The sequence below is a fragment of the Leptidea sinapis genome, chromosome Z (genome assembly GCF_905404315.1).
Source record: "Leptidea sinapis chromosome Z, ilLepSina1.1, whole genome shotgun sequence".
NCBI classification, from domain to species: Eukaryota; Metazoa; Arthropoda; class Insecta; order Lepidoptera; family Pieridae; genus Leptidea; species Leptidea sinapis.
Genome location: NC_066312.1, coordinates 14,443,591 through 14,469,590, shown reverse-complemented (window position 1 = coordinate 14,469,590; position 26,000 = coordinate 14,443,591). Strand labels below are relative to the sequence as shown.

General features: G+C 34.6%; 1 protein-coding gene across 1 annotated transcript in view; it reads left to right on the top strand.

Moving 5' to 3' along the window:
- The window catches only part of LOC126978941 (adenylate cyclase type 6-like), a 308,068-nt gene extending 288,234 nt beyond the window's left edge, over nt 1-19,834 (top strand). The window contains exons 18-30 of the mRNA XM_050828068.1: nt 761-858; nt 4,424-4,508; nt 4,805-4,921; nt 5,517-5,594; nt 9,600-9,760; nt 10,358-10,491; nt 11,658-11,767; nt 12,883-13,102; nt 14,433-14,564; nt 15,221-15,345; nt 17,281-17,436; nt 18,426-18,564; nt 19,431-19,834. Of these exons, the coding sequence (XP_050684025.1) occupies nt 761-858; nt 4,424-4,508; nt 4,805-4,921; nt 5,517-5,594; nt 9,600-9,760; nt 10,358-10,491; nt 11,658-11,767; nt 12,883-13,102; nt 14,433-14,564; nt 15,221-15,345; nt 17,281-17,436; nt 18,426-18,564; nt 19,431-19,834 (1,959 nt within the window). The remainder of the gene's footprint in view (nt 1-760; nt 859-4,423; nt 4,509-4,804; nt 4,922-5,516; nt 5,595-9,599; nt 9,761-10,357; nt 10,492-11,657; nt 11,768-12,882; nt 13,103-14,432; nt 14,565-15,220; nt 15,346-17,280; nt 17,437-18,425; nt 18,565-19,430) is intronic.
- Nucleotides 19,835-26,000: the final 6,166 nt, after the last annotated feature.

Genomic DNA, 26,000 nt, shown 5'->3' with positions numbered 1-26,000 from the left:
TGCACGATTAGCACATGCTCTATTTCATATAGTACAAGATCTCACTGCTCGATTCTGCAGGTATCTGTTTTTTGATAAAACTAATTTTAAATAGGGTTTTAAGGGAGTCTGAAATATATCAGCGATAGGTTGCCTATAAAGTATAATTGATTATCCAATATACATTGTGAATATATGTTTTTTTAAACGAATTTTTCGTCATTTTTAAAGGAAATGATGCAAAGGTTATAAAAAAACGGTTGCCAGCTCTATAAAAAAAAAGATGACACGAAAATATAATCAAAAATAATATACCTAACGTTGCGACTGACTGAGAACTGGCAGCTATTTTTTTTATCTAATCTGCTTCATTTCCATTAAAATGAATCTAAAATTGATTAAATAAACAAATAGTTTCAATTTTCACCAGAACATTATTTAAACTACAATTAATTACAGCTAATTGCGGTCAATTTTTACAATTTTAATACATTGCAAACTTTCTTAACATTTATTTAAAATTAGTTTTATCAAAAAAACAAATAGCTGCAGAATCGGGCAGTGGGATCATAGCCTAATAATAATGGTAGAGATACGAATCCTAACTCAATTGAATAGACACTACCGTGCATTTTGAGTGTTTCTTTTTGGTGTGTCTATATGTCTCATATATATGATGGATGGAATGGAACATGGATATTCCATTTTGTTATATCACTGCATAGTTTTTTGAAAATGTTATTGTCGCTTCCGGTTATTTTTCTATATTTTCTTTTTACAGTACTCTAAAGAAACGGACAGGATGCTGACAAAATATTTCATGTGCTCAATAATTGTCTACGTTGCAATATTGATCATTCAGTTAATTGTTTTCAACGGGTAAGTTTTAGTATTTTAATATTTTTATTATTTTAACTTGAGAGAGTATTCGCAGAAATACCAGGTGCGACAGCTTAAATTTTCTTTTAAAATCGGTTTTAACTATTGCATATTAGTAAGTATAAGTTATTGCATCCAATATAGGATAATTGATATTTATACAGTTTATTCTTTTTTACTTTTTATGAAATATTGGATATTTAAAGCGCTTTTTACTAACACGATTCATTATAAACTAATTTGTTTTGTATATTACAGCCATTGTAAAAAACTCTATTGATTGAGAAAAGTGGCCGTTGAGTTTCTTGCATGTTCTTCTCACGATCTCTACTTTTTCCAAAGATATGGTAGATTCAATAATTTAAAGGAAATATTTATAGTGACGATTCAAAAGCACATATTTTAAGCCTATTTGAATAAAGTTTATTTGACTTTAACTTTGACATGAAATATACACAAATATTTTGACGGGCAACCAAATAATATAAAAACTAACGCGCAATGTTATATAGTGTCTTTGTTACTTTTTAGAACATCTACGTGTAATATAATTGTATATTCCAAATGCTAAAATCCTCGTACGTTCCATATATAGTCGGCTTTCATAATGGTTTGTGTCAGGCATGATCGATGTAACTCTGAAAAATATTACATTTTTACATTGTGGATTTATTGAGAATGTTTTTTCTACTAACTACATACAATGCGTTGCTACAAACATCTTGTTTTATTGTATAGGAATCAAAAGAGGTTTGCCGGCTTTGAAATACATGATAATATAATACGCATGTGATATAAAAAATACAAATTTCAACATTGCGTGAAACAAATACTGAAATCTGCATTTGTTTAACATTTTAAGATCGCATTATAAAATATAAATATACTGTCATAATTTAATTTAGTTTTTATTAATCCACAATAAGGAGTATCAAAGTCGTCACATTTCTAACTTATATTTTTGTAGCTATCATTAAAATATGCCATTTAACTGAAAGTGTTTTACTTTCAGTTAAAATAATATTGGATTAAATTTTGTAGTTCTACAGTAGTAACAAGTTGAAAATGACTTATACAACTACTCTTGTTAGTTTTACTTTTGGTAATTAAAGTAAAATTAATACTAAGTACGCATGGAAATTCTGGATCATTAAATTTAGAATGAGTTGGAGTTCTATCTCCCGGGACTCTACGCGAACTAACAAATCTGCTTAAATCACCTTCGAAGCCTTTCGTAATGTTATCATTACGTCTATTTTCAATTACATTTGAGAATTAAGCTGAGTATAATAAGCAGATTACGTAGTAAATATGTGTTCAACTTAAATAATGCTTCAAAAGCTGATATTTCATCTTTCTACCTTACAATACAATCAATCACACTTGTCAATAAGGGAAATAAGCAGAGATTAAAGATCCTATTTGCTAATATACAGGTGTCCCAAAGTTATGCGATATGAAGGGAAAGTACCTTAAGTATCGTAGATAGGGTATTTTAATGAAAAAAGACTTTATGTTATTTTTAAAAGTAAGTAATTATGCATTCAAAGATTTTCTAAAAATTACTTACCTCGTTTGGGAATCGAACCGACTTAAATGTAGAAAAACACCCCTACTTTTATGATTATGTAGATATAAGAAAGTAGTCAATTAAGTGGGTATTTTTTTGTAAATTAATTAATTAAATGATCAAAATGTGATCCCTTCTGTCTTACGCAAATCGCCAATATTTTAATGAGTCCGCTTTTGTTTGATTTTCTTATCATTTTATGGTGAATACTCAATATGATTTTACGCCCACATTCTCGTATCGCTTTTAAACTAAAAAAAAACTATGCTATAAAGTATTTTAATTATGAAGTGGGTACTTATTTGTGAATAATCAATGCTATCTATGGAATGATAATATCTCTACTTTTCGAACGTCGTCGTCGGCAATAAATAACTTTCTTTAAATTTGATCATGTTAAGTTTCTTTTAAAATACTGTATTACTTCAGAAGAGTTATTAGTTTTTAGCCATTCTTTCGATTGGCATCATAAAAGTAGGGGTGTTTTTTTTTTACATTTAAGTCGGTTCGAGTCCCAGTCAAGGCAAGAAATTTTTAGAAAATCTTTGAATGCAGAATTACTAACTTTTAAAAATAACATAAAGTCTTCTTTCAGTAAAATACCCTATCTACGATATTTAAGGTACTTTCCCTTCATGTCCCATAACTTTGTGACATACTGTATACATAGCCACCTAATACTTTCAATTACTACCAATATTTTATGAGTACTTCTAATCCTAAAAATATTAAATTTACGTCTCCTAACTTCCATTTACGGCCACTCATCAAATCAGTACAGAAAATAATAATAATTAAATATTTTATTTAAGATAAAAAGCATAAATAATTTATATTTTTACGTTGACAGCCGCATTTTTAGTCACTCGAACTGTGTCGCAGTTAGCGACCAGACTCCAGACTAGTTGAATTTTGCTTATGCAATAATAATAATTAATGAAATGCAATACAAGAATACTAAAACTAAGTGTGTGTGTTTGTGTGTGTAGAAACGTACATTCATGTGTTCTACATTAACTGTCCACGTGTCTGTTTTTTTAGAACCATTATCTATTATATTATTTTGTAATACATCTGAATTTAAAACTGAGGTCAAGTCACAGAGTTCCGTTGAGTACACATTATATTTTACGTGATATAATACTTTAGCTAATTTGGTGGTGTACTTCAAGAGTGCTCTACTTTGACTGTACTTCCTCTTATTATGTAATAATTATTGTTAACTTTAATAACCTGGTCACGAAAATTTTGACGCCTGTATAAAAAATAGGATATGATAAAACAAGAAGAAAATAGAAGTAGAGTAGAATTGATAAATCTTACCTAAAATATATAAATATTTGTTTAGAGTTTTGCTCAGTTTTGATATATTTGGTAGTGTATATAGGATGTATTGTTATGTATGTAGAAATATTTTGTATACACATGTGAACATTGATGTACTATGATCTATTAGAGTCCCAATCACCTATTAAAAGGTCGTCAAAATTGTCCGAGCAAAGAGTTGTAGAACGTATACATTAACTTATACAGAAAATTATTATTCATTCAAATTAACACCTTATTTCGTGGCAGTAATATCTCTGGCATATTTCGACGGGGACGTAATTTGTTTTAGCAATCGAAATTAATTTAGCCAAGTGATTGAAAACGTCAAGTCAGTTACATAATTTTTGTTAATTTAAAGGGCACTTTCCTGCAATACGACTCTCTGAATTTTAAGTTTTGCTGTTGTTATTTAGACAGTTCTTCACTGAACATTTTGTAATTGCGTGGCGTTATGTTCAAAGCGCGGTCGAAGCACGACTGATCAAAAACTCTGCCTAACGCGTCTAGTAAGCAGAGTTTGGCTTTAGACGATTTTTGAGCGTGATTATTGTACGTCAATGCATATGTAGATTTAATATTTGAATAGAATTGCTCACATATTAACATTTTGTTAATTAGTGCATTCATGTTTTCCAGTAAATTGCTAACGACTTTATTTAATTTTAGGACGCCCTTCAGATACTTCACGATGTTTTTATGCGCTCTTCTCATCGCCGTAGTGATTTATATTGTTCGGTGCACAGAAATTCCGGTAACTAATAACTACTATTTAATATAATATATTCATTTCTTCTAACGTGTGGTCTTCCGCTAAACACTGACTGACATTTACAGGTATGGCAAGAAAAATATTTTTTCTTACAATGCATTTCCTCTTGCCACATATTAGTTTTTTTATAAGGACAATTAATAAACATCATAATAAAATACCTTTTCAGAGGCATCATTAGCTTCTTCAGTGACGCGAACCCAAGCTGATAAATCTTACTTATATTATTAATGTAGTTTTACCCCATTCCTAACACTAATCTAGCTTATTTCTTCTAGTTCATCCATCCGAAACTGAAAAATTTGTCGGAGAAAGTCCACCATAATAGGAAGGTTGCGCAGCTTATGTCATTTTTGGTCGTCACTGCTGTTGTGGTACAGATTGAAATTATAATGGTAATATTTTTGATACTTTAATTTAATATAGTTTAAGGAGATTGAAATGTTTCCATATATTCTTGGGCCCAAGTGATAACAACATGAAAGTAGCACCACTTAAGAGCTTGCATTTAAATGATCCATAATTGAAAGTTTTGCAAAATTTGTCAATCTAGGAGCCGAGCAATTGAAGAAGTAAAAATGAGGTTTACTATAAATTGACAGCTGATCAGTTAGCTTATATACTATCTCTCTTAGATTTTTTTTAAAACAAGTTTTTATGGATACCTATTACGTGATATTTCTCGACGATCACAAATCCAAACGTTTATGTGAAATACACACGTACTCTTTCACTTAAACATCTTAACAATTCAAATTATAGTTAAAGTTTTCCATACTTGATTATAAGATAAATGCCTTTATTTCTATTGAACATTTAATACGTTATTTGCTACAAATTGTGGGTACAACTCCGTAGCAGCAGCCTACATAATTTAAAGGTGATTCAAAAAGTCGAAATGTTGTTTTAAATATTCCATGTAAAAGTTTGAATCATAAGCTCTTTAGAACCTAATAGCTTAGCATTCTAATTATAGTTATTTGTTCCCAGGGGCTTCATTTGTTAAGCAGCAATGATTCACCAAATGTCACTGACGATACGAAACTCTGCCCGATGAACATTAATGAGGTACTTTACATCCTGTGTGTGCAATATTTTTTACTTTATTTTTATTATTATTATCTTATTTTGACATTATATAAACACACAGGAAGAAATACTTAACCGTAATCATAAAAAAGAATTTCAGAAATAACATACATAATTCGTCTAAATAAATCAACTGTAATACGCCCTGTACTTTCTCCGGGGCGTAAAAAGAATAGGGGAGTCCCAGGCCCATGGGTGTCGTAAGAGGCGACTAAGGGCTTTTTAGAAGTGGGAGAGTCACGCTGCCGTCTTATGACGTCAGCACAATCGGGCCAGACTCGTCCGGGTTAATTACCACACTCGCACAGAATACCGGCGTGAAGTAGCGGCCTAGTGCCGCTATGTTTCGCATAGGTTAGTGTCGAGGACCGGAGGCCATCCCTTCCCCCCCCCCCCACACAAATTATGAGAGCGGTCCGTAAAAAGATATTACTCCAGGAGGGTACCAGCTCTACCAGAGCCGGAGAATCCCTCCCCGAGCACTCTCGCTCGGGCCGCCCTTCGTATTCTGGGGTGGGCACTGAACCGCGCATGACCGAGGACAAACGAGGCAGTAACACCACGGCACCCCGCTCCACGCTCAACGTGGACTTTTGCAATATCAGGGGAATTCACTCCAATTTAATCGCCGTCCACCACCACCTTGAGACGGCGCAGCCGGCCTTGTGTTTCCTTACGGAGACGCAGATATCTCGACCTAGCGATACGTCATATTTAACGTACCCCGGGTACAAAATTGAGCACAACTTTTTGCCTCATGCCGGGGTATGTGTGTACGTTAGGGAGGATATCTGCTGTCGCCGTCTCGGCAATTTTGAGGGTAGGGACCTGTCTACTCTCTGGCTCCGCGTAGATTTAGACGACCGCGTCCGTATCTATGCGTGTGTCTACAGGTCCCATAGTGGTAACGCAGAAACCGATCATCTCATGGGCTGCGTTCAAGCTGCAATTCACGTCGTGCTTGCACAGATCCCCTCCGCTGAAATCGTGGTCTTGGGTGATTTCAACGGGCACAATGCCGAATGGCTTGGATCACGTACCACAGACTACGCAGGGCGATCTGTGCATAATTTTGCATTGGCGTATGGTCTGTCCCAATTGGTTGAGTCGCCAACGCGGCTCCCGGATGTGGATAGCCACATGCCTTCCTTATTAGATCTTCTGCTGACTACACATCCCGATGGTTACCAGGTCTTTGTCGACGCCCCTCTTGGAACGCCCGACCATTGCCTGGTCAGGAGTGTAGTGTCTATCCGACGCCAACGTCGCAGACCACCAGCGGCCCGCCGCGTTTGGCACTACAAGTCAGCAGATTGGGATAGGATGCGTTCCTTTTTTGCATCCTACCCTTGGGGCAAGGTTTGTTTCTCTTCGGATGATCCTAGTGCCTGCGCCATTGCAGTAGGCGATGTGATACTGCAGGGCATGGATATTTTTATACCAAGCTCTGTAGTACCGAACGGTGGCAGATCACAGCCCTGGTTCGATGCGTCAGTTAAAGCAGCATCTGACTGCAAAAAACAGGCGTATTGAACTTGGGTTGCGGCGCTGGGCACAAAGGATCCGAACTGCAAAGTTCTTAAGAGGAAATATAACCGTGCCTCCAGATTTTTTAAGCGGCAAATCGCCCGTGCGAAGTCTAAGCACGTCGTCAAAATCGGCGAGCAGCTTTCCAGTTACCCGTCCGGAACACGCAAGTTCTGGTCGTTGTCGAAAGCTGCTCTTGGTAACTTCAACCAGCCGTACATGCCGCCGTTGCACATGAGGAATGACACCCTGGCCCATACGGCAAAAGAGAAAGCCGAGCTCCTGTGCGCTCTTTTCGCCTCCAACTCGACTCTTGACGACAACGGAAAAACACCGCCGACCATCCCGCGGTGTCAGAGCTCTATGCCTGAAGTACAGTTCAGACAGAAAACTGTTAGGCGAGCTCTGTTTTCGTTGGACGTCAGGAAGTCGAGCGGGCTGGATGGCATTTCTCCAATCGTGCTTAGAACGTGTGCCCCTGAGTTGACGCCGGTGCTAACGCGTTTATTCCGGCACTCTTATTCCAAAGGCGTAGTCCCTGACTCATGGAAGTCAGTCCTTGTCCATCCGATCCAAAAAAAAGGAGACAGTTCGGATCCGGCGAACTACAGGCCTATTGCTATCACCTCCCTGCTCTCCAAAATCATGGAGAGCATAATTAGCCACCAGCTTTTAGTATACCTAGAGGGTCACCAGTTGATCAACGACCGACAGTACGGGTTTCGCCATGGACGGTCGGCAGGTGATCTTCTGGTATACCTAACACATAGATGGGCGGCGGCTATTGAAAGCAAGGGGGAAGGCCTGGCAGTTAGCCTGGATATAGCGAAGGCCTTTGATCGTGTATGGCACAAGGCGCTCCTCTCAAAACTTCCATCATTTGGGCTTCCCGAGAGCTTGTGCAAGTGGACCTCCAGCTTCCTCACTGGGCGTAGCATACAGGTCGTTGTCGACGGATATTGCTCGAACCCGAAGCCCGTGAATGCTGGAGTGCCCCAAGGCTGTGTGCTATCTCCTACGCTGTTTCTTCTGCATATCAATGATATGTTGGACACCTCCAACATGCAGTGATGCCGTATACACGGGCCATGCAGGTCTCTCTCGGGAAATCGTCGACCAGTGCCGGGAGAAACTTGTGTCTTCTATCGAGCCTTCTCTCGAGAAGGTCGCGGAATGGGGTAAATTGAACCTTGTCCAATTTAACCCCCAGAAGACTCAAGTTTGCGCGTTTACCACTAAAAAAACCCCATTTGTCGTATCACCGCTCTTCGAGAACACTTCTCTTAAAGCCGCGCCTAGTATCGGAATACTGGGTCTCGAAATCTCGAGCGATTGCCAATTCCGTGGCCATCTGGAGGGCAAAGCCAAATTGGCTTCGAAGAAGCTGGGCGTCATCAATAGAGCACGGCAATACTTCAAGCCGGCCCACATTCTAGCGCTCTACAAAGCGCAGGTCCGGCCACTCATGGAGTATTGCTGTCATCTCTGGTCTGGTGCACCCCAGTATCTGCTCGATCCATTTGACCGCGTGCAACGTAGAGCAGCTCGAATTGTCGGGGACTCAGTGCTCTGTGAACGGCTGGATCACTTGGCGTTGCGTAGAGACGTCGCTTCATTGTGTGTCTTCTACCGCATTTATCACGGGGAGTGTTCCGAAGAGCTGTTTAACCTGATTCCTGCCGCTGAATTTCACCATCGCACGACACGCCACAAGTTAGAATATCATCCCCACCATCTGGATGTGTGGCGGTCCTCCACAGTGCGGTTTTCAAGAAGCTTTCTCCCTCGTACTACAAAGCTGTGGAATGAGCTTCCTTGTGCGGTGTTTTGGGGACGATACGACATGGGTACCTTCAAAAAAAGCGCGTACACCTTCCTTAAAGGCCGGCAACGCTCTTGTGATTCCTCTGGTGTTGCAAGAGAATGTGGGCGGCGGTGATCACTTAACACCAGGTGACCCGTACGCTCGTTTGTCTTCCTATTCCATAAAAAAAAAAAAAAAAAAAAACTGACCATAATGTCATTTCGGAAGGACCTGTTAGAATCTCTAGTAATAGAGACAAGTGAAAATGGTAGAAGTATTAGAAAATCTAAATATCAGAATTATTTTCTTACGATTAAGGCTAGATAGATCTACCATTGTGTTCATTATTAGTATTACGCTTTATACACAAACCATAAGGCCCAGAGACTTGTTTGATTGGAATATTCCTTTCGCAGGGTAGAGGTCAGCTAAGAACAAATTTCATGAAATTTCACCCGAGTTGCCGGGGAAATTCAGTAATGCGATGTTGTTTTATTTCTTATTTCTATCAGTGGTTAAGATTTTAAATGTATTAATGTTTTTTTTATATTGATTAGAAAAACGTATGTCTAGTTAACTAGTTAACTATATTATTAGTTAACTATAATATTGGTAGATCTAGCATAAAAACTATGTTTTTTTTTAAATTTCAGAACTACTTACAACTTTCACTGCTCGCGATGTTTCTATGCGCAGTGCATCAAGTTCTCATCACAATGTTGAAAACATTACTTCTGTTTATAATCAGCGCGATGTATATTGGGATAACAATAAAGAAGTATATGGATGGGGAACTGAACAATCCAAACCAAGCGTAAGTTGATTTTTTATTTAAAACTGTCGTTGCAATAAAATATATAGATTAGATACAAAGGGATCTCTGTGGAATTCGTAACTGTTATTATTGAGATTATAAATCGTAATTTGAACTTACTTACGGCCATTGCCAATATTCAGTCTATCTCCGTTTGTGGCCAACTTGAGATAAGAAATCGTAACAATCGTTGATTTTTCTGTCCTAATAAACTTATGGTAACTAATCTTGACACGATGTCTTTCAATGGGACGACGTATAGCTTACCAGCGATAGAAGTTTGTATGGAAATTGCAAGAGTGAACTAGCGATAAGAATGATTTATCGGGTATATTGGGACAGCTTCAGATTATTGTCAGCTAATTACTGTCAGTAGAAGGTAGTAATTTATCTCTACCTGTAGATAGTATATTGGGAACGGCCGTTAATAGTTATCATTAATGGAGTTAAAACTGCGTTACTTTTTAATTTTGCGGACGTAATTGTATTAGTAATGGTGTATTGTTCCCTTTATTTATAAAGTTTGACCTGGGCTGTAATGGCCGGTATTTTTAGTAACTAATTCATTAATTTGTTTTTTTATTTGAACATAATTAGATGTGCTGGAGATTGGAGCCAGGATTTGATGAACATTGTGGTTGCACTGAGCACCATGGTGGCATTAGTCTTGCACTCTCAGCAAACGGAGAGTACTTACCGTCTGGACTTCATTTGGAAATTGCAAGCAACTGGTAATTATAGTCAAATTACAGATACATAATAGTTTTAAGGGTAAATGTATACAGTTTTATATTAAAGTCCCAGCCACTGTTCAGTTATTATCTATAAATAAATTTAAATGTTTTATAAAAAAATAGCTCTGTCGTAAATCCTATTACTCCACAGCTGAATATCTAAGTGATCGAACAGCCTGGGACTTAATTATGATTATTTTATAGCGATACAAATGACTGTACAATATTGTATATTTTTATTGAAAAGAGCGCAAAAAAAGAATGCTGGGAGAGTTTCTTGCGCCGCTTCTTCTCTCTCAGAGCGCCATTTGTTTCCGAAGCGGTAGTAGTATCTAGTATATTAGAAGTGACATCAAAAGGATTCTAAATTTATTTTAATAATTATAAATTCATTATAATTAATTTCAAAAATTATATATTTCCCCTAATATAAGAAATAGGAAAGCTTAATACTTTTCACTAACATCTAAGTGCCTAAAATATAGAGTTTATTAATGTTAAATCAATTATAATAATAACTAGAATTTGTTATTAATGAAATAAAAATTAATTAATACTTAATAATAGTTTTACATGCCAGAAATGGCCGATTACATTGATACCATAAAATTATTTACACAATTATATTTGTTTTCTGTCAAAATAAAGGATTTATGATTGATTTTTTCTTATTTAATATCGAGTGTAAATTTTCTCCTGAAAGAAAATGACATAAGGGAATATATAGGGATATATATCCCACAGCCATCCGTTGATGAAATGGAGAAGGAGACCTAAAATCCTGAAACGCGTGGGTACACTTCTACGAGGACTTATAGTCTTCATTGCTATATATGAAAGAAAGAAAAAAAATATTCTCTTAGGTTTAAATGACACTAATGAATGTAAAAGACTTTTAATGAGAAAAATTTGCTAGAAATTCACTGCCACTATTTTTTTAAATCTGTATTTCCATTTTCATCATTTTACATTATATTTTTTTTTTCACCAAAATATCTCTAAAACCTAGGCTGGTCCTGTCTTCGGAGATTTTTATGGTGCCTACTATAAGCAGCGCGCGCCATTAACTCACGAAAACGATAGATATGGAAGAACAATTATTAATAATGCATATAAAACACCATAGCCTAACATATATTTTTTTAATAAAAATTCGTTCCCAGATGAAAAAGAGGAAATGGAACATCTTGAAGCGTATAACAGAAAATTGCTTGCAAATATCTTGCCCGAGCACGTGGCACAACACTTCCTGTGCAGCGACAAGAATTTTGACGTAAGTAATTATTCTTATTATAGGTATTAACCAGTACCACTACCATAGACTATGGAGTCAACAGTCAAATGGTTGACTAGTGGGAGGCTCATTTGCACAGGAAGCCGTGCAAGTGCCGTGAAACAGTAATGTGTAAACATTATTGTGTTTTGGACTGAAGGGCGCCTAGTGAATTTACTGGGCAAATGAGACTTAACATCTTATGACTCAAGGTGATGAACGCTACTGTAGAGCCGCTCAGAATTTTTGAGTTTTTCAGTAATCCTGAGCGGTACGGCATTGTAATGGGCAGGGCGTATCAATTACCATCAGCTGAGGGTCTTACCAGTCTCATTCCTTATTTTCATTTAAAAAAATTACTGACGTATTTTAGTCATGCTGGTCACATTTTGAGTTAGTCACATTTCAATCGGTAAACTAATATGTCAATATAAATTATATTAAGTGAATAATTTCAAGGTAACTCGTATATTACGTATAAAGTCACTTTAAATGCATTGTTTCGTGTAGACAACGGACTGACTGTACGTTGCATGTGGGGACGCTGTTTAATGGGACCAGGATCTTCAAGTAATGGCTATTACAGCTGAAAGTAATCCTTTAAATGGATTTTCACGTGACTGCCATGAATGCTAATATTAATTCCATACATTTTTAGTGAAGAAACTTGTTTTAACTCTTAAAATAAGTAATATAAACACATGCCTGTATTGCAAACTGAAAAAAGGGGTCAGTGCTATGGAGAGCGTAAACTTAATATTTTAGTTTTTCCGGTCTTAAATCATATGTTTATTGTCAAGAAAGTAAGGCGTTGATGAATATACCGTTAAATTAAAATACACTCTAAGTAAAAGTAATAAAAATGTATTGTTTTGTTTTGTTTATTATTTCACTTGTTTTTGAAGCAAAGTTTTGATGCGGACGTTCGGGCTACGCTCTGCGCGGGCTATCTACTCAGCAAAGCAGAGCTAAGCATCATAATTTCTAGCGTTACACGAGAACGTCAGATTTAGGACCGTTACATGACATATATATATATTATTTCGGGCGTCCCTATATGGCACAATTTTTTTTTGGAAAATTAGTAATTAACGTGTATGTACATTTGTTTTTAGGAACTCTACCACGAGCAATGTGAGTCAGTATGCGTAATGTTTGCGTCGATTCCAAACTTCTCCGAGTTCTACGTAGAGCTGGAGGGCAACAACGAAGGCGTCGAATGTCTCAGGCTCCTGAATGAGATAATAGCCGATTTCGATGAGATACTGGCAGAGGAAGAGTTTAAGTATATTGAGAAGATAAAGAGCACGGGCGCTACATACATGGCCGCATCAGGTAAATTATTATACCTATCGGCTTGGAGCTTAATATTATTGAACCCATATAGCCCAGTGGTTAGTGACCCAGGCTACTGAGGTAGAGGTTTCGGGTTCAAATCCAGGCAGGTGCAAACATTTATATGATGAATATGGATGTTTGTTTCCTAGTCATGGAAGTTTTTTTGTATTCATGTATGTTTAATTAAGAAAATCGAATTAAATATATCGTAGTCTTGCAACCCATAGCACAGGCTATGCCTAGTTTTTCTGTTTTACACAGAATATCTTACCCCAATGTCCATTCTCACACATCCTCAGAATGTAAAAATAACAGATTTTTTGCAATTGCATATACGAAATTGCATAATTTAAATTAAATTAAATTAATGTTAATATGTAACATGACATAATATTATAGCTAATTACGAATGCAAGAAAGAGCACCTAGTAGTAGCTTTATATATTCCACCAACTAGTTATGTTTCATGTTTTAATATCATGTGATATTGTCAATGTGCTAACTATCTGTATAGTATTTTCTTTTGAACTTTTGTAAAATGTTTAAAACTTATAATTGGATATCAGAATTTAGTTAGGTAATTTTTTTTTATTTGTTAACTGTAAGTATACCAAAAATAGTGAAAATAAAGTAAGCAAATGAAAGAAAGGTCTAATTATTAAATATAGTAGAAATGTTTTCGAACTATTCAAGTTGCATTTCACCTGGCGTTGCGTAGAGTAGCGTTCTACCACATTGCGAGAGTGTTCCAAAGAGATGTTTCATCTGATTCCTGCCTCCGATTCCACCTTCGTACGACACGCCACAAAGTATGATATCATCCCCACCATCTATTATTATATGACAGGCTACGCCTAGTGTAGGGACCAAATATAATGTAATATTATGTGATAAAGTGTCTGTATAGAATAAATAAATAAATAAAATAAATAAATCTAGATGTGTGGCGTTCCTCCACAGTGCGGTTTTCATGAAACTTTCTTCCTCGCACAACAAAGTTGAGGAATGAGCTTCCATGTGCGATGTTCCAGGACTAAACGAAATAGGTACCTCCAAAAAAAGCGCGTGCACTTTCCTTAAACACCGGAAACGCTTCTGTGATTGCGGCGGTGATCATTTAATACCAGGTGACCCGAACGCTCGTTTGTCCTCCACTTCCATAAAAAACAATTTCTTCCATTGGCCATGTGGTCGATGTTACTAGAACAAGTTGAAATTCCTGTACTACATTCCATTTGCAATATTTCTTTTCATTTATTGTTATGTTCATAGTAATATATATTCTTCGTATAATTTTTCGCAGAGTTTGTGTTTACTTATATTTCAGGGTTGACAGCGGCCACAAGGGATCTTCGCGGATTCCGTCACGTAACGGCCATGGCAGACTACGCCTTACGGCTTCGAGAACAGCTGCAATACGTCAATGAGCACTCATTCAATAATTTTCGAATCAGAATAGGTACTATTAGCCAACCGTTGAACTAAGTCGCTTCCTGAGGTAGTGTGTGGAGAAGGGGTGATAAAGAACACACAAATTTTAACTACTTAATATTTTATGTAGTATTCTGGAAAATTATCTGTTCCATTCCGTTTATATAGATTTAATTTAAAATAAAATAGAGCCTCACTACTGACGACGCGGTGAAAACCTAGCGCAGGAAGCGACTCAAATAAGCCGTATGCCTAAAATAATCTATAAAAAAACTGAATTAAAAAATATGTACTACTTATAATATATATTATTTTTATAATTTTTTTTTTTAATTCGGCGACCCATATAGCCCTGTTGTTAGTGACCCTTTCCTTCTGAGCTAGAGGTCCTTGGCTCAAATAGCGGTAGATGCAAACATTTATATGATGAATATGTTTGTTTGTATTTATATATGTTTAAGTAAGTATATTGTGATAATGTCTGAATACCTAATAGAGTTATATACTCTTCATTTTATACTTTTCCTAAAAATGGATGTTAATAATTCATGGATATATTGTTAATAGTTACATATGTGGTCTATAGCAATGCGAAATATTCAAGCATCAAAAATCACACTTTTAACATGAAACAAACATTTTTGAATGAAATAAAATATTTATTTGATTTTGATGCTTTATCAGGCATCAATATTGGCAACGTGGTGGCCGGTGTGATTGGAGCTCGTAAGCCACAGTACGACATCTGGGGTAACGCTGTCAACGTAGCCTCTAGAATGGACTCCACTGGAGTGTTGGATCATATACAGGTGAAACATTTGATATCCTCTTAATAACGAGTAATATACCATTTTAATCAGATATACAGTTAAATTACGTGATTTTACGTTATTTCGTTTTGTGTGTGTGTACGTGTAAGGTCAGCATATAAATGAATAAACCAATACGTTTACTTTTTCTTAAAGACAGGTACTACACATGAATAATTTGTGTTAACTGTAATTTGATCTGATATTATATCCAAAGTCTCATCCGTGCCTTGAAATTTGTAATAATAAACCACTAATAAAGTAAATTCATTCATATATTAACTAAAACCAAATAGTCAGACAACAATGGTTATAAATATGATTATTGTTTATTTGGCATTCACCATTGGCTTTTGCCTACGAGGGCGGCACTGAAAATTTCGGGAATCAAGGAAGTGACACAACATTACTATTTAAAAATGTATTTATTGCTTTTCGAAGTATTCTCCGCGAAATTTGACACATTTTTCCATACGATGGAACCAATCATTGAAGCAACCATTCCATTCGGAAGTTGGGGTCTCGAAAATGGCCGTTTTGTAGGCGTCCACAGCTTCTTCGGGTGATGAAAATGTCTGACCACGCAGTTATTCTTTATTTTAGGGAAAGTATAGAAATCATTAGGGCTTAGGTCGGAGCTGTACGGCGGATGGTCTAATAATTCTATGTTTTCTTGCTCTAAAAACTCTTTTGTTCTGTGCGCGGTGTGAGAACTCGCATTGTCGTGATGGAGGGCGATGCGGCGGTTGCAGTTCTCTTTACGGAGTTCAGAAACGATCTGTGGCAAACAAATGCTAGCATACCATTCTGCATTAACCGTTCTTTGTCCCTCAATAGGAATAGTCGCAACAAGGCCGGTTTTGGAGACAAACGGGCGTTTTTTTGCAACACTCCGTGAACGAACAATTTTTGTTGGCTTTAACTCATTTTCGAACACCCAAACTCGTGACTGGTTTTTTGTTTCGGGTTCGTACGCGTATATCCAGGATTCGTCACCTAATACGATGTTGTATACAGCATTGGAGGATCCTGCGTGGAATCTTTCGAGAGTTCTGACGCACCAAGTAACTCGAGTCACTTTTTGCTCTTCACAGAGCAAATGCGGTATCCATCGGGAAAACAACTTTTTTACACCTAATTGTTCATGCAAGATTATTTGTATTTGACTCATGCCAATGTCTAAAGTTGCCTGAATTTCGCGGTATGTCACATGTCGATCTTCCTCAATCAGCTTACGCACAGCATCAACGTTTTCTTTGGTGACTGCAGTTTTTGGACGACCTTGTCGGGGAGCATCACTGAGCTTGACACGTCCACGTTGAAATTCAGCAAACCAGCGATAAATTGTGGTTTTGGATGGGACTTCATCACCAAATGCAGAAATCATCCGGTCAACACACTGTTTTTGTGTTAATCCACTTCGAAACTATAAATAGATTTAACCATTGCTCTAGAATTTTCTTGAGTCAATTCCATTTTCTCAACGACTAAACAAGTTTGAAAAGACCTTGTGAAAAGATCGAGAATCTTTTTTTAAATAAATAAATGGTATTCTATTTTTAAAACCAAGGAGTTTTCAATTAAAAAGATTTAAATATGACAGGAACAGTGGAAATATTCCATTCCCGATACTTTTAGTGCAGCCTATATAGTAATTTATTTTCTTCTCAAAATGAAACGAACCTCTTTTTTCTGACTGTTGTACAGATTCAAATTTGAAATTTAGAATTTCTGTAAATATACAAATTCTATTACAAATGCATAAGCGTCTCGAGTGTAATGCGACGCTTGCGATACCACAATATATTTATAGTGTTTGTTATGACAATATTAAAAAAAAAAGAATTAATATCTGAAACTGCTTATCTCCGCGATTTGAATGTCTAGTTACTTTTTTATATTATGACCAGTCGTTTTGTTTTCATGTCAATGTAGGTGACGCAAGAGGTATATGATATTCTATCTAAGCGAGGATATAAGCTCCGTTGCCGCGGTACTGTTGACGTGAAAGGCAAGGGCAACATGGTCACATACTTCCTCGACGGTATTGGAGAAACTACACTGCCCAGCACTTCGGAGGATATCTACTCGGTAAGTGACCGCTTTATGAAATATTCATTCGAATCTTACTCTTATTAACTACTCGTACTACCCGGTTACACTAGCTCTGGAACTGACGTGAATGACGTCACCTCGTCACGTTACGTTGTTACGGTGTGCGAAACAAATCATCACTAAAACATTATTACTAATAAATAAACTACGATTTATTTTTTCTGTATTATTGATTAGTGTAACGATGTAGTGTTGTGATGATAATTATAATTATTAAAATGATTTAAAATCAATGAAAGCATTTAGGTTAAGTACAAAGAGTATTTATTTTTCTGACAGAACCTATTATAGCGACACAGAACAACATAAACTAGAGAACTATTAACAAAAAAGTCGAAACGTAACAAACAAACCTTCAAAAAAATATCAATGATAGGACGAAAATATCACGACATGTAACTAACGGTAATGAAACCGCAAACCGTACTGCATAACAGGAAGAGCGCGAGGGGGTGAAAGGTAAACGGGAGGAGGATTCACGTTACAGGCAAAGTCTATAATGTGGCAGTGGTAGGATTGTAAGCACAGCGTAGTTCACTGTTTCATAGCAGTCATAATTTATAATGATAAAAAAAGATGTAAATTATGTTTATATTCAAATTTTATAGTTGATGCCCGGTTATTCGGAATAATAAATTTCGATCCAAGATATAGAACGTGTTTGTAATTCCTTTTGTTTAATCTATCTATGTGATGACGTATTAGTATTTTACATCATTATTTGTATGAATATGACATATTATTATGAACCATTTTCTTTATTATCTTGATTGTGAAATTAAGATTTACATATTATATTTGAATATACCTTAATCCCGTTCAAGACAAACTAGACAAATTAAAATGTTGATGAAATAAAAATTTAAGCACGTTATATTATGTAATTAAACATTTTACATAGTTGGATGTCTGGTTGATAGGCTGTTATATTTATATTTAATTACTAGACTGTATGCTTATTTCAGAACCCTACACCATCAACATCAGGTATCAATACTAAGTCTGGTATGGGTGGTGATAAACCTGAACAAAGACATTTGGGTACTCTGATAGAAGGACAAGTTGATGAAGACCCGACATCCCCTGAGACTTCGAATCCAAAAGGTAATTATCTTCATTAGGAGTATAATCGGACGTAGTTACTGTAGTTACTGAAAAACGTTCCAAGCCACAATCATCACAATTTAAGGAATTCGTGTCAGTATTAACAAATCTCAGTGACAGTCAAGTGTAAGAAAATTCATTGGAAATACTTAATATGTGAAATGACACCATATCTTCAAAGTTGACAGAACTGACACTGATTGAACTATTTTGTATTTATGTCTTTATGTCCCTCTTAAACTCAAGAACAGCATTGAATTGTGCAAATTACACTTGATCGTGTTAATAACAATTAGTATCGACAAATAGTGATATGAGAACCTTACTCGTTAAAATTTTAGATATAAATTAGCAAATATTAAGTTGTAGTTTATTCCGACCTTTCAACACGCTAACGAACATAATTTTGTCTTGCCCACTGACCTGTATAAATACCACTGGACAGGGTGTTCCATATGTTTGACAGCAAATTTTTTGTGCCTATTTGAAGCGCTACTCGCGAGCGTCCAGAGAACTAATTTTGACGTATAATACAAAAGGCTGCGAAGGAACGTACAACACTCTGAAGTATTTTTAAATTTTGAATGAATTTCATTCGTATTCCATGCTATTTATACTTCAAAAATCAACGCAATAAAGTACACATTTTTTTTGTAAATAGTTTCCCACCATCTATCTTGTCCACTTGGTTGTCGTCACTAGTTTTAGTACCGCAGACTGTCGCTACATGGGCAACAGCGCCAAAATGGTAGATATCAAACAGGCATAAAAAGCACTTTGACAGTCCAGTGATTTAAAGTAGACGTCAGTGGTCTTGCCCCAATCACAAAAATTTGTACAAATTATAAATTCTACTTTTATTGCAGAAGAGGACAGCGAAACTACCAGCCCTAGAAGAAATGAAAATACAAATTTTGTCGAAAGTGTAACACACGCGTTACGTGCAAGAGACATAAGAGAGAAGCAGAGACCTCGCTCATTCGCTGATGATCCGAATTTGCCGGCATTCATTAGCCTTCTAAATAAGAAAGCACAATCAGCAGATGTCTGCATGGTTGAATATACTAATGAGGTATCAAAGCCGAACAAGTCACTCACAGACATCAGCGAACCTGTGGCTGGACCAAGTTGCAGCAGCCAAAATGAGCAGCCAGTTAGAAGACAGATTCCCCAGCACGCTGTGAGTCTTATCGACTTTGTAATGCACTATAAGCCCAAATGTGACGAATCACCATTGAACATAACCGAAAACCCTATGGATATTGATTAAGTTACTCCTTCATTGGCTGTTTATTTTATTTTAGTTAGAGTTTAAATGAAACGGGGATTTTATCTCTTAAGAAATTATAAGGAGAATTGAAAATTTACCAAGACTGAATGCCAAAACTGACAAATGTTTGACATTGCTGTGGGTAGAGAAATGAGAATGTTGTAATTGGTTATATTCTATAGGAGGGAAACAACTGGTAATACCACGCGAGTCTTTGATTGTGTGTAATGTATGTTTGTAATGCTGCGGTTACGTAAATTTAAAATCATTTGTCAATTGAAATCAGGTTTAACAGAGAAACTTAGCTGGATTTATGTTAGTTTGTGTGTGGAAAACGAGACATTCTCGCCTTACATGGTTATGTTGAGAAAGAACTATGATATTATGGATGAATTATAAAAACCTTATTTTATTTTTTCGAAGGTCTGCACATAATATTTAATATGTAATAAACGTACAATTATGAGAACTTTGAACATAAAGTCGCTGGTAACCATGTTTTAAAGTCAATCAATAAAATGCATCTGAAATAACTTTTGGAATGCAAAATTATTTAAAATGTTAGCGATATATTTTATGTTAATTGCGTTAAGTTTTGCTGAAATGATTTTTATATACATTTTTAACCATATTGTTCGATATACATTCTTAAGATCAAAACATACCAAATTTGACTTATTCAGCTGATGCCAAGTATAGCCATAAAATACTGTGATAAATTTAAATGCTTACTTGATATACCTAAGTAACAAAACTCGTCATATAATGACGATATAATATGTGTGTAAGCATATTATTATGTAAATGTTTTCTCGAACTTAACACACTCGTGAACCAGAAAACAATAATATTTGTATTTGATCAATTAAATAAATACGAGCTTATTTTGATATAGAATAAAAATATTCAAAATAAATAATATCTAAATATTATATTGTGCAGACCGTCTGTCTATACTAAAAACTATATAATATAGTTGCAAACTATAATATCAAAATACGCAGAAAATATGGTGATACCTATACCAAAGAGGTGAAAACAATTTATCTTGGGTTTCTATCTAAATGAACAATCTCTTTTTAAGCACTTTTTTCGCTTGAGCGAATAATGTACTTCAGTGAAATAAGTCATACTATTAAATTCAACTAAAATTTATTAAATTCGATTCATTTGATATTATTCTTCTATATTACAGCGAGGACTATTTAATTATTTTGTGTTTGATTGTTTGTATATTTTATTTCAAAACTGCCTTAGAATGTTTTTAAGAAAGTACAATTTTATTGCCTCTACACATCTTTGTAAAGTTTTTTTTTAAATTACGAATATCTTCTGACAATTTTGAACTTTTTAACAGAAAAATATAAAGTAATTAATTTTATGTGTGTCTAATTGTCACAATTTATAATAATTAATTAATGCATGATCTACTAGTCTGTTCAATCGTATAGCCATAGTACTTGTTGTAAAATAAATGTTTAAGTTAAGTGTTGGTATGATAAAATAAAGAATTAACGAGGCCTAGATTGTCAGAAGAGACAGGGGAATTTCGACCATATGAAGTTCGATAAAATGCATTAAGTATCAAAGGGTATTAGATTGCAATAGTTTAAGTGTGTACTCATAAAACAAATAAAAAAAAAACAAATAAAAATTTAAAAAATCATACAAAATAACAAAAAAAAGTCTTCGTTGTAGTAAATTTATAAAAGTAAAATTATAGAAACCATAATATTATGTACTTAGGTAAAGCATGATAGTACTTAGCCATTAACTTAGTATTATTGAATGGATAGATATAGGTGTTACACAGCTATGTCTTGTTCTATTTTCATGTAATCCCTTTATACGCTTTGGATTTTTATTTGGATATTTCTATCTAACCCTAATTAATATTTTTCGATGTTTTGTACACTTAGTATTGGATATAACTAGATTGAGCGTGCCAATTCATAATAACTCATACTATCTCTACAGTCTTTTCTCTTTCTAGAAGTTAATAAAGTCTTTGAAGGAGTTTTCCCCCTGTTCTAACCTCTGTTCCTACATTCTGGCAAATTTTAGTGAGCTTTTACATTAGCTCACTATTTTACAAGGTGTTTAATTCTGCTAGGAACAGAAGCAACATAGGACTTACTACTATGGCATAATTAGTAATGTTTGTGAAGTCCTTCTTATATATAAAAAACCTGATTGTTATTCTGCTTAAAAAGAGGATTTTTGAGAGTAATTCTTATCAAAGCCAAAACAGTTTGCGTTTAGACATACCACAGCTTTTATTATTATTTTTTTGTTTTACTAGAAATCTCTTTTAGTTTTACAAATGTCTAAAAGTTTTTAGAATAGCCAAAACACAGTTCCTATGCATCTAAAGATTTAATTCCTTTTTTTTTTAAAGTATTGTTTCTAAGTTGATTATAATTTGATTAGATTTAGTTAGATATTACCCAATTTATCATAGAATATTACAAATTCATAAAATGGTTCGAGCCAGTTAACAGATCCGATTTAAATGCAGCTTCTCTCTAAGCCATCCGTGAATATTACTGTTCGTTAATTCCATGTTTCTATACTTATTAGCGACAGAATGCTAATTGGTTTAAAATTATCTCTTAACTATTATGTTCACCTAAATATGATAGTTAAATTTGAAGAAGTACCTAAATCTTCTTGCTATAAAATATTTACATAACTGCAACCCTTACAAGCTATAATTAAGTACGTGTTAATTCCTAATTAATTATTTTAAATAGGTATTTTATATTACATTTAAGTTTATATAACATCACGAAAACAATAGAATGCAACATTTTTTTAATTCACAATATTTTGGAACATTCTTTACTTCACACCTTTTATTAACTACTGCATCGATCAGTTGTATGGTTGTTAGTTATACAGTTTTACTTAAAACTGGGTGTGAAGTATATCTGATGTTGTTGTGTACAAATCTTGATACTAAAGCTGTTATTGATGCTCAAAATTGTTTCACTTTTGGTGTTAAGAAGTATCACTATAATACGGTAAGTATTGTGATACTTTTTAAACAATTAGTATTTATTACGATAGGTACAATATTAAGTTGTATGTTTATTAATAAGTTTTAGCTTAAGTTTATTCAGATGCGTGCTAATAATGAGAGTATATATTGTTGAATGGAAATCCAATAACTCGGTTAACAAGCATCTCTTTACATTCCAATCGAATAATAATACATTGCTTGTAAAGTTTTTTTTTAAATTTGTAATGAAATACTGTTTGCAGTTTCTTTGTTAGCATTACTTTTGACACTCTATTGAATTCTTACAAATTCCTCATAATATTGCTCGTCAGTCTTCATTGGGCCTATAATAGCCGTTTTGTTTTACAGTCCATATTAAAATCCTTTCAGAATCCTTGTGTATGTTGAATAAATGTTGTATACATTTTATTTACAAAGAAGAGTGGCCGGTGAGTTTCTTGTATGTTCTTCTCACTGGCTCTACTTTTTCGAACATACGGTAAGTTTTTATATTGTTATTTATACATATTATATGTATGTCCTAATTTTTAATGTGTTTTTTATTTTTTGACGATTACTCGAATATGCTTCGCATTTATTCGTAGTCTTGTAAGTTCTATAACTGTAATGCACAAAAATGCGTTCATACAATCCAATATCACGTTTTAAATATAGTAACTTGCCTTTTTAACCGTTTATATCTCAAGAATTTTTAACAATTTTAATATTCTCATTTAAGTCCTTACGTCTTAAAATTTAAAATTTTAACATGTTCCTAGTTACTATAGCCCGAAGGATTTGCTCAGTTTTATTTATATATATTTGCAAAAATAAAAAAATGAGCGTAGAAAATAAAATGAATTCTTATTAAATTAAACTCAAACAGTAAGCTAACACAATTGCAAAACAATGTATTTATTATAATAAATAAGTAAGAAAATCATAAGTTATGTAGCAAAACTACAATTACTCCTAAATAGTAAAACAATAAATAAATTTACATATTTGACAGCTATTACGTCTGAAATATTCTACTATATTATTGTCTCAATAGTTTTACCGAATGAAATAAAATCTCAAATATAGATAGTAAGTTCAGTAACTCTAGGTTACAACTATAGATGTTGCTTTTGGCCTAATTGATGTCTATTTAGCGTTTGCCAAATATTTGTAACTATTTAATTTATTATTCACGCGCCATACGTTAACTAGCATCTTATTGGTAACTAAAATGCATAAAAGCTTTCGGTTTCGTTCAAAAGCAACAAGAATGCATAATTATAACGGTGTTACACATAAACTTGGTGTAAAGTTATTCTTGATAATAAACCAAGAATATGCATGAAACATGTTTACAAATAGACATTTTGCATATGATTTTTTATTCGGACGTATAACGTTTCCCACGTTTATTTGCAAGGCAGTTTGACAATCAGAAAACTTCAGAATTATCATTATATTGGCAGTGTTGTCAGCGATATTGTCAGCGTTTTGCATATTCTTTATTTATTATCAGGTATAACTTTAAACCAAGTTTATTTGTAAGGCAGTAATAGTTTTCTATGGTGCATGAATAATAAACGTCTATTGACCACCATGTTCATTGTAATGGAACTTAGATAAGCTTATAATATTAATGTCCTGCAATGTGTAAGAAGCATGGATGGAACGGAGAGATATAAAATGTAAAATAAGTGCTACGTTAACATAGAGATCAAAACTTCAATTTTTTTTTTTTTAACTATAATAAGATCATCCAGTTATTTACCTACCTTCTTCTACTTACATACATAAAGTTATAGTTATATTATCTCCAATCAAATTTAAATTTCATATATAAATCTTAATTTTGAATGACCTGAGAATTTATGCTATATACAACATCTACCAAGTTTGAAGAAAGGTTACGCAATCTTTGGGTAAATTGTGACAGGAACTAGCAAACAAAAATCCAAGACCCGAATTATTTATTTCTTATCATACGTAATTTTTTTAGAGAATTATAACTGCTTTCAATTTGCGATCAATAATGTTCATTATATCTTCAGTTCAGTGTATTAATTCGTTTCGCAGATTGATCACTGTAATGCCAAAAGCAGGAAATTGATTTAAAATATCTAAGCTCCGCTCGCCAATTTGTGTATAATTGGCCGTGAATCACATTAAGAGTAAATAGGATGAGACCTTAACTGTTGACGTAGCACTTATAATAGGGTAGATTGTGGAAATAAGCAGGTCATATCAGCCTTTTCTTAAATACTTAACGTTGATAGTTATGTATACGTACTGTGTTAAGGCGCTACGCAAAAACTAGACAAGGCAAGTACAAATTGGGGATTATTGGATATATTTTTTAAGTTCTATGTACCAGCCAATTCTTACAATCCGTATTTTTTCTTGTTTTCGTACTTTGAGTCAGATAGAGTAATTTTAGTTATACTTATTGGAATACTTAAAGAACAAATATAAAGATTTTAGTGTGGTCGAATTTGCACCTTAGAGCGGCACCTGATCTGCCATGGCGAAATTTGCACTACTATCGGTTATTACTGATTATCCTGTATGTATTAATATTATTATTTTTAAAATACAAAAACTCGTAAGAAACTCGATGAGGTTAATGGTATCCCATAACCCTTGTTTAATGCTTGCGTAGCATCTCAACAAAATTGAAAATAATTATTAATAAATATTATTATTATTTGGTGTCATATATCCCTTAGGACTTAATTCATATTTATTAAATGCTATATGTTATTGTTGGTTTTATTTAATACCATTAAACTAATATTAACATATTATTATAAGAAACGTGGCGAGACGAGCATGACCTACACCTGATGGTATACGCCCTGCCCATTACAATGCAGTGTTGCTCAAGGTTCATAATTGAACCCGATATTCTGGGTGGAATCGCAATAATTGCGTTCGTCGTATCTAGATAATCTTGCTGTTCGACAACCGATAAAAACAGGCCAGGCTTAATAATTTAGTGTGCGTGAACGTATAAATGATCTAAGCTTTGAGACGGAAGATATTAGTCTTGTCAGTCTTATTAGCCCAGTAATTTCCCTCGGTACGGCGGTATGGGCAGAAAAATGCGCCGCTGTGGTACCCACCGAGCCAGCAACAAGTGGTAACCTCCCACGAGTAAAATGTTTCAAA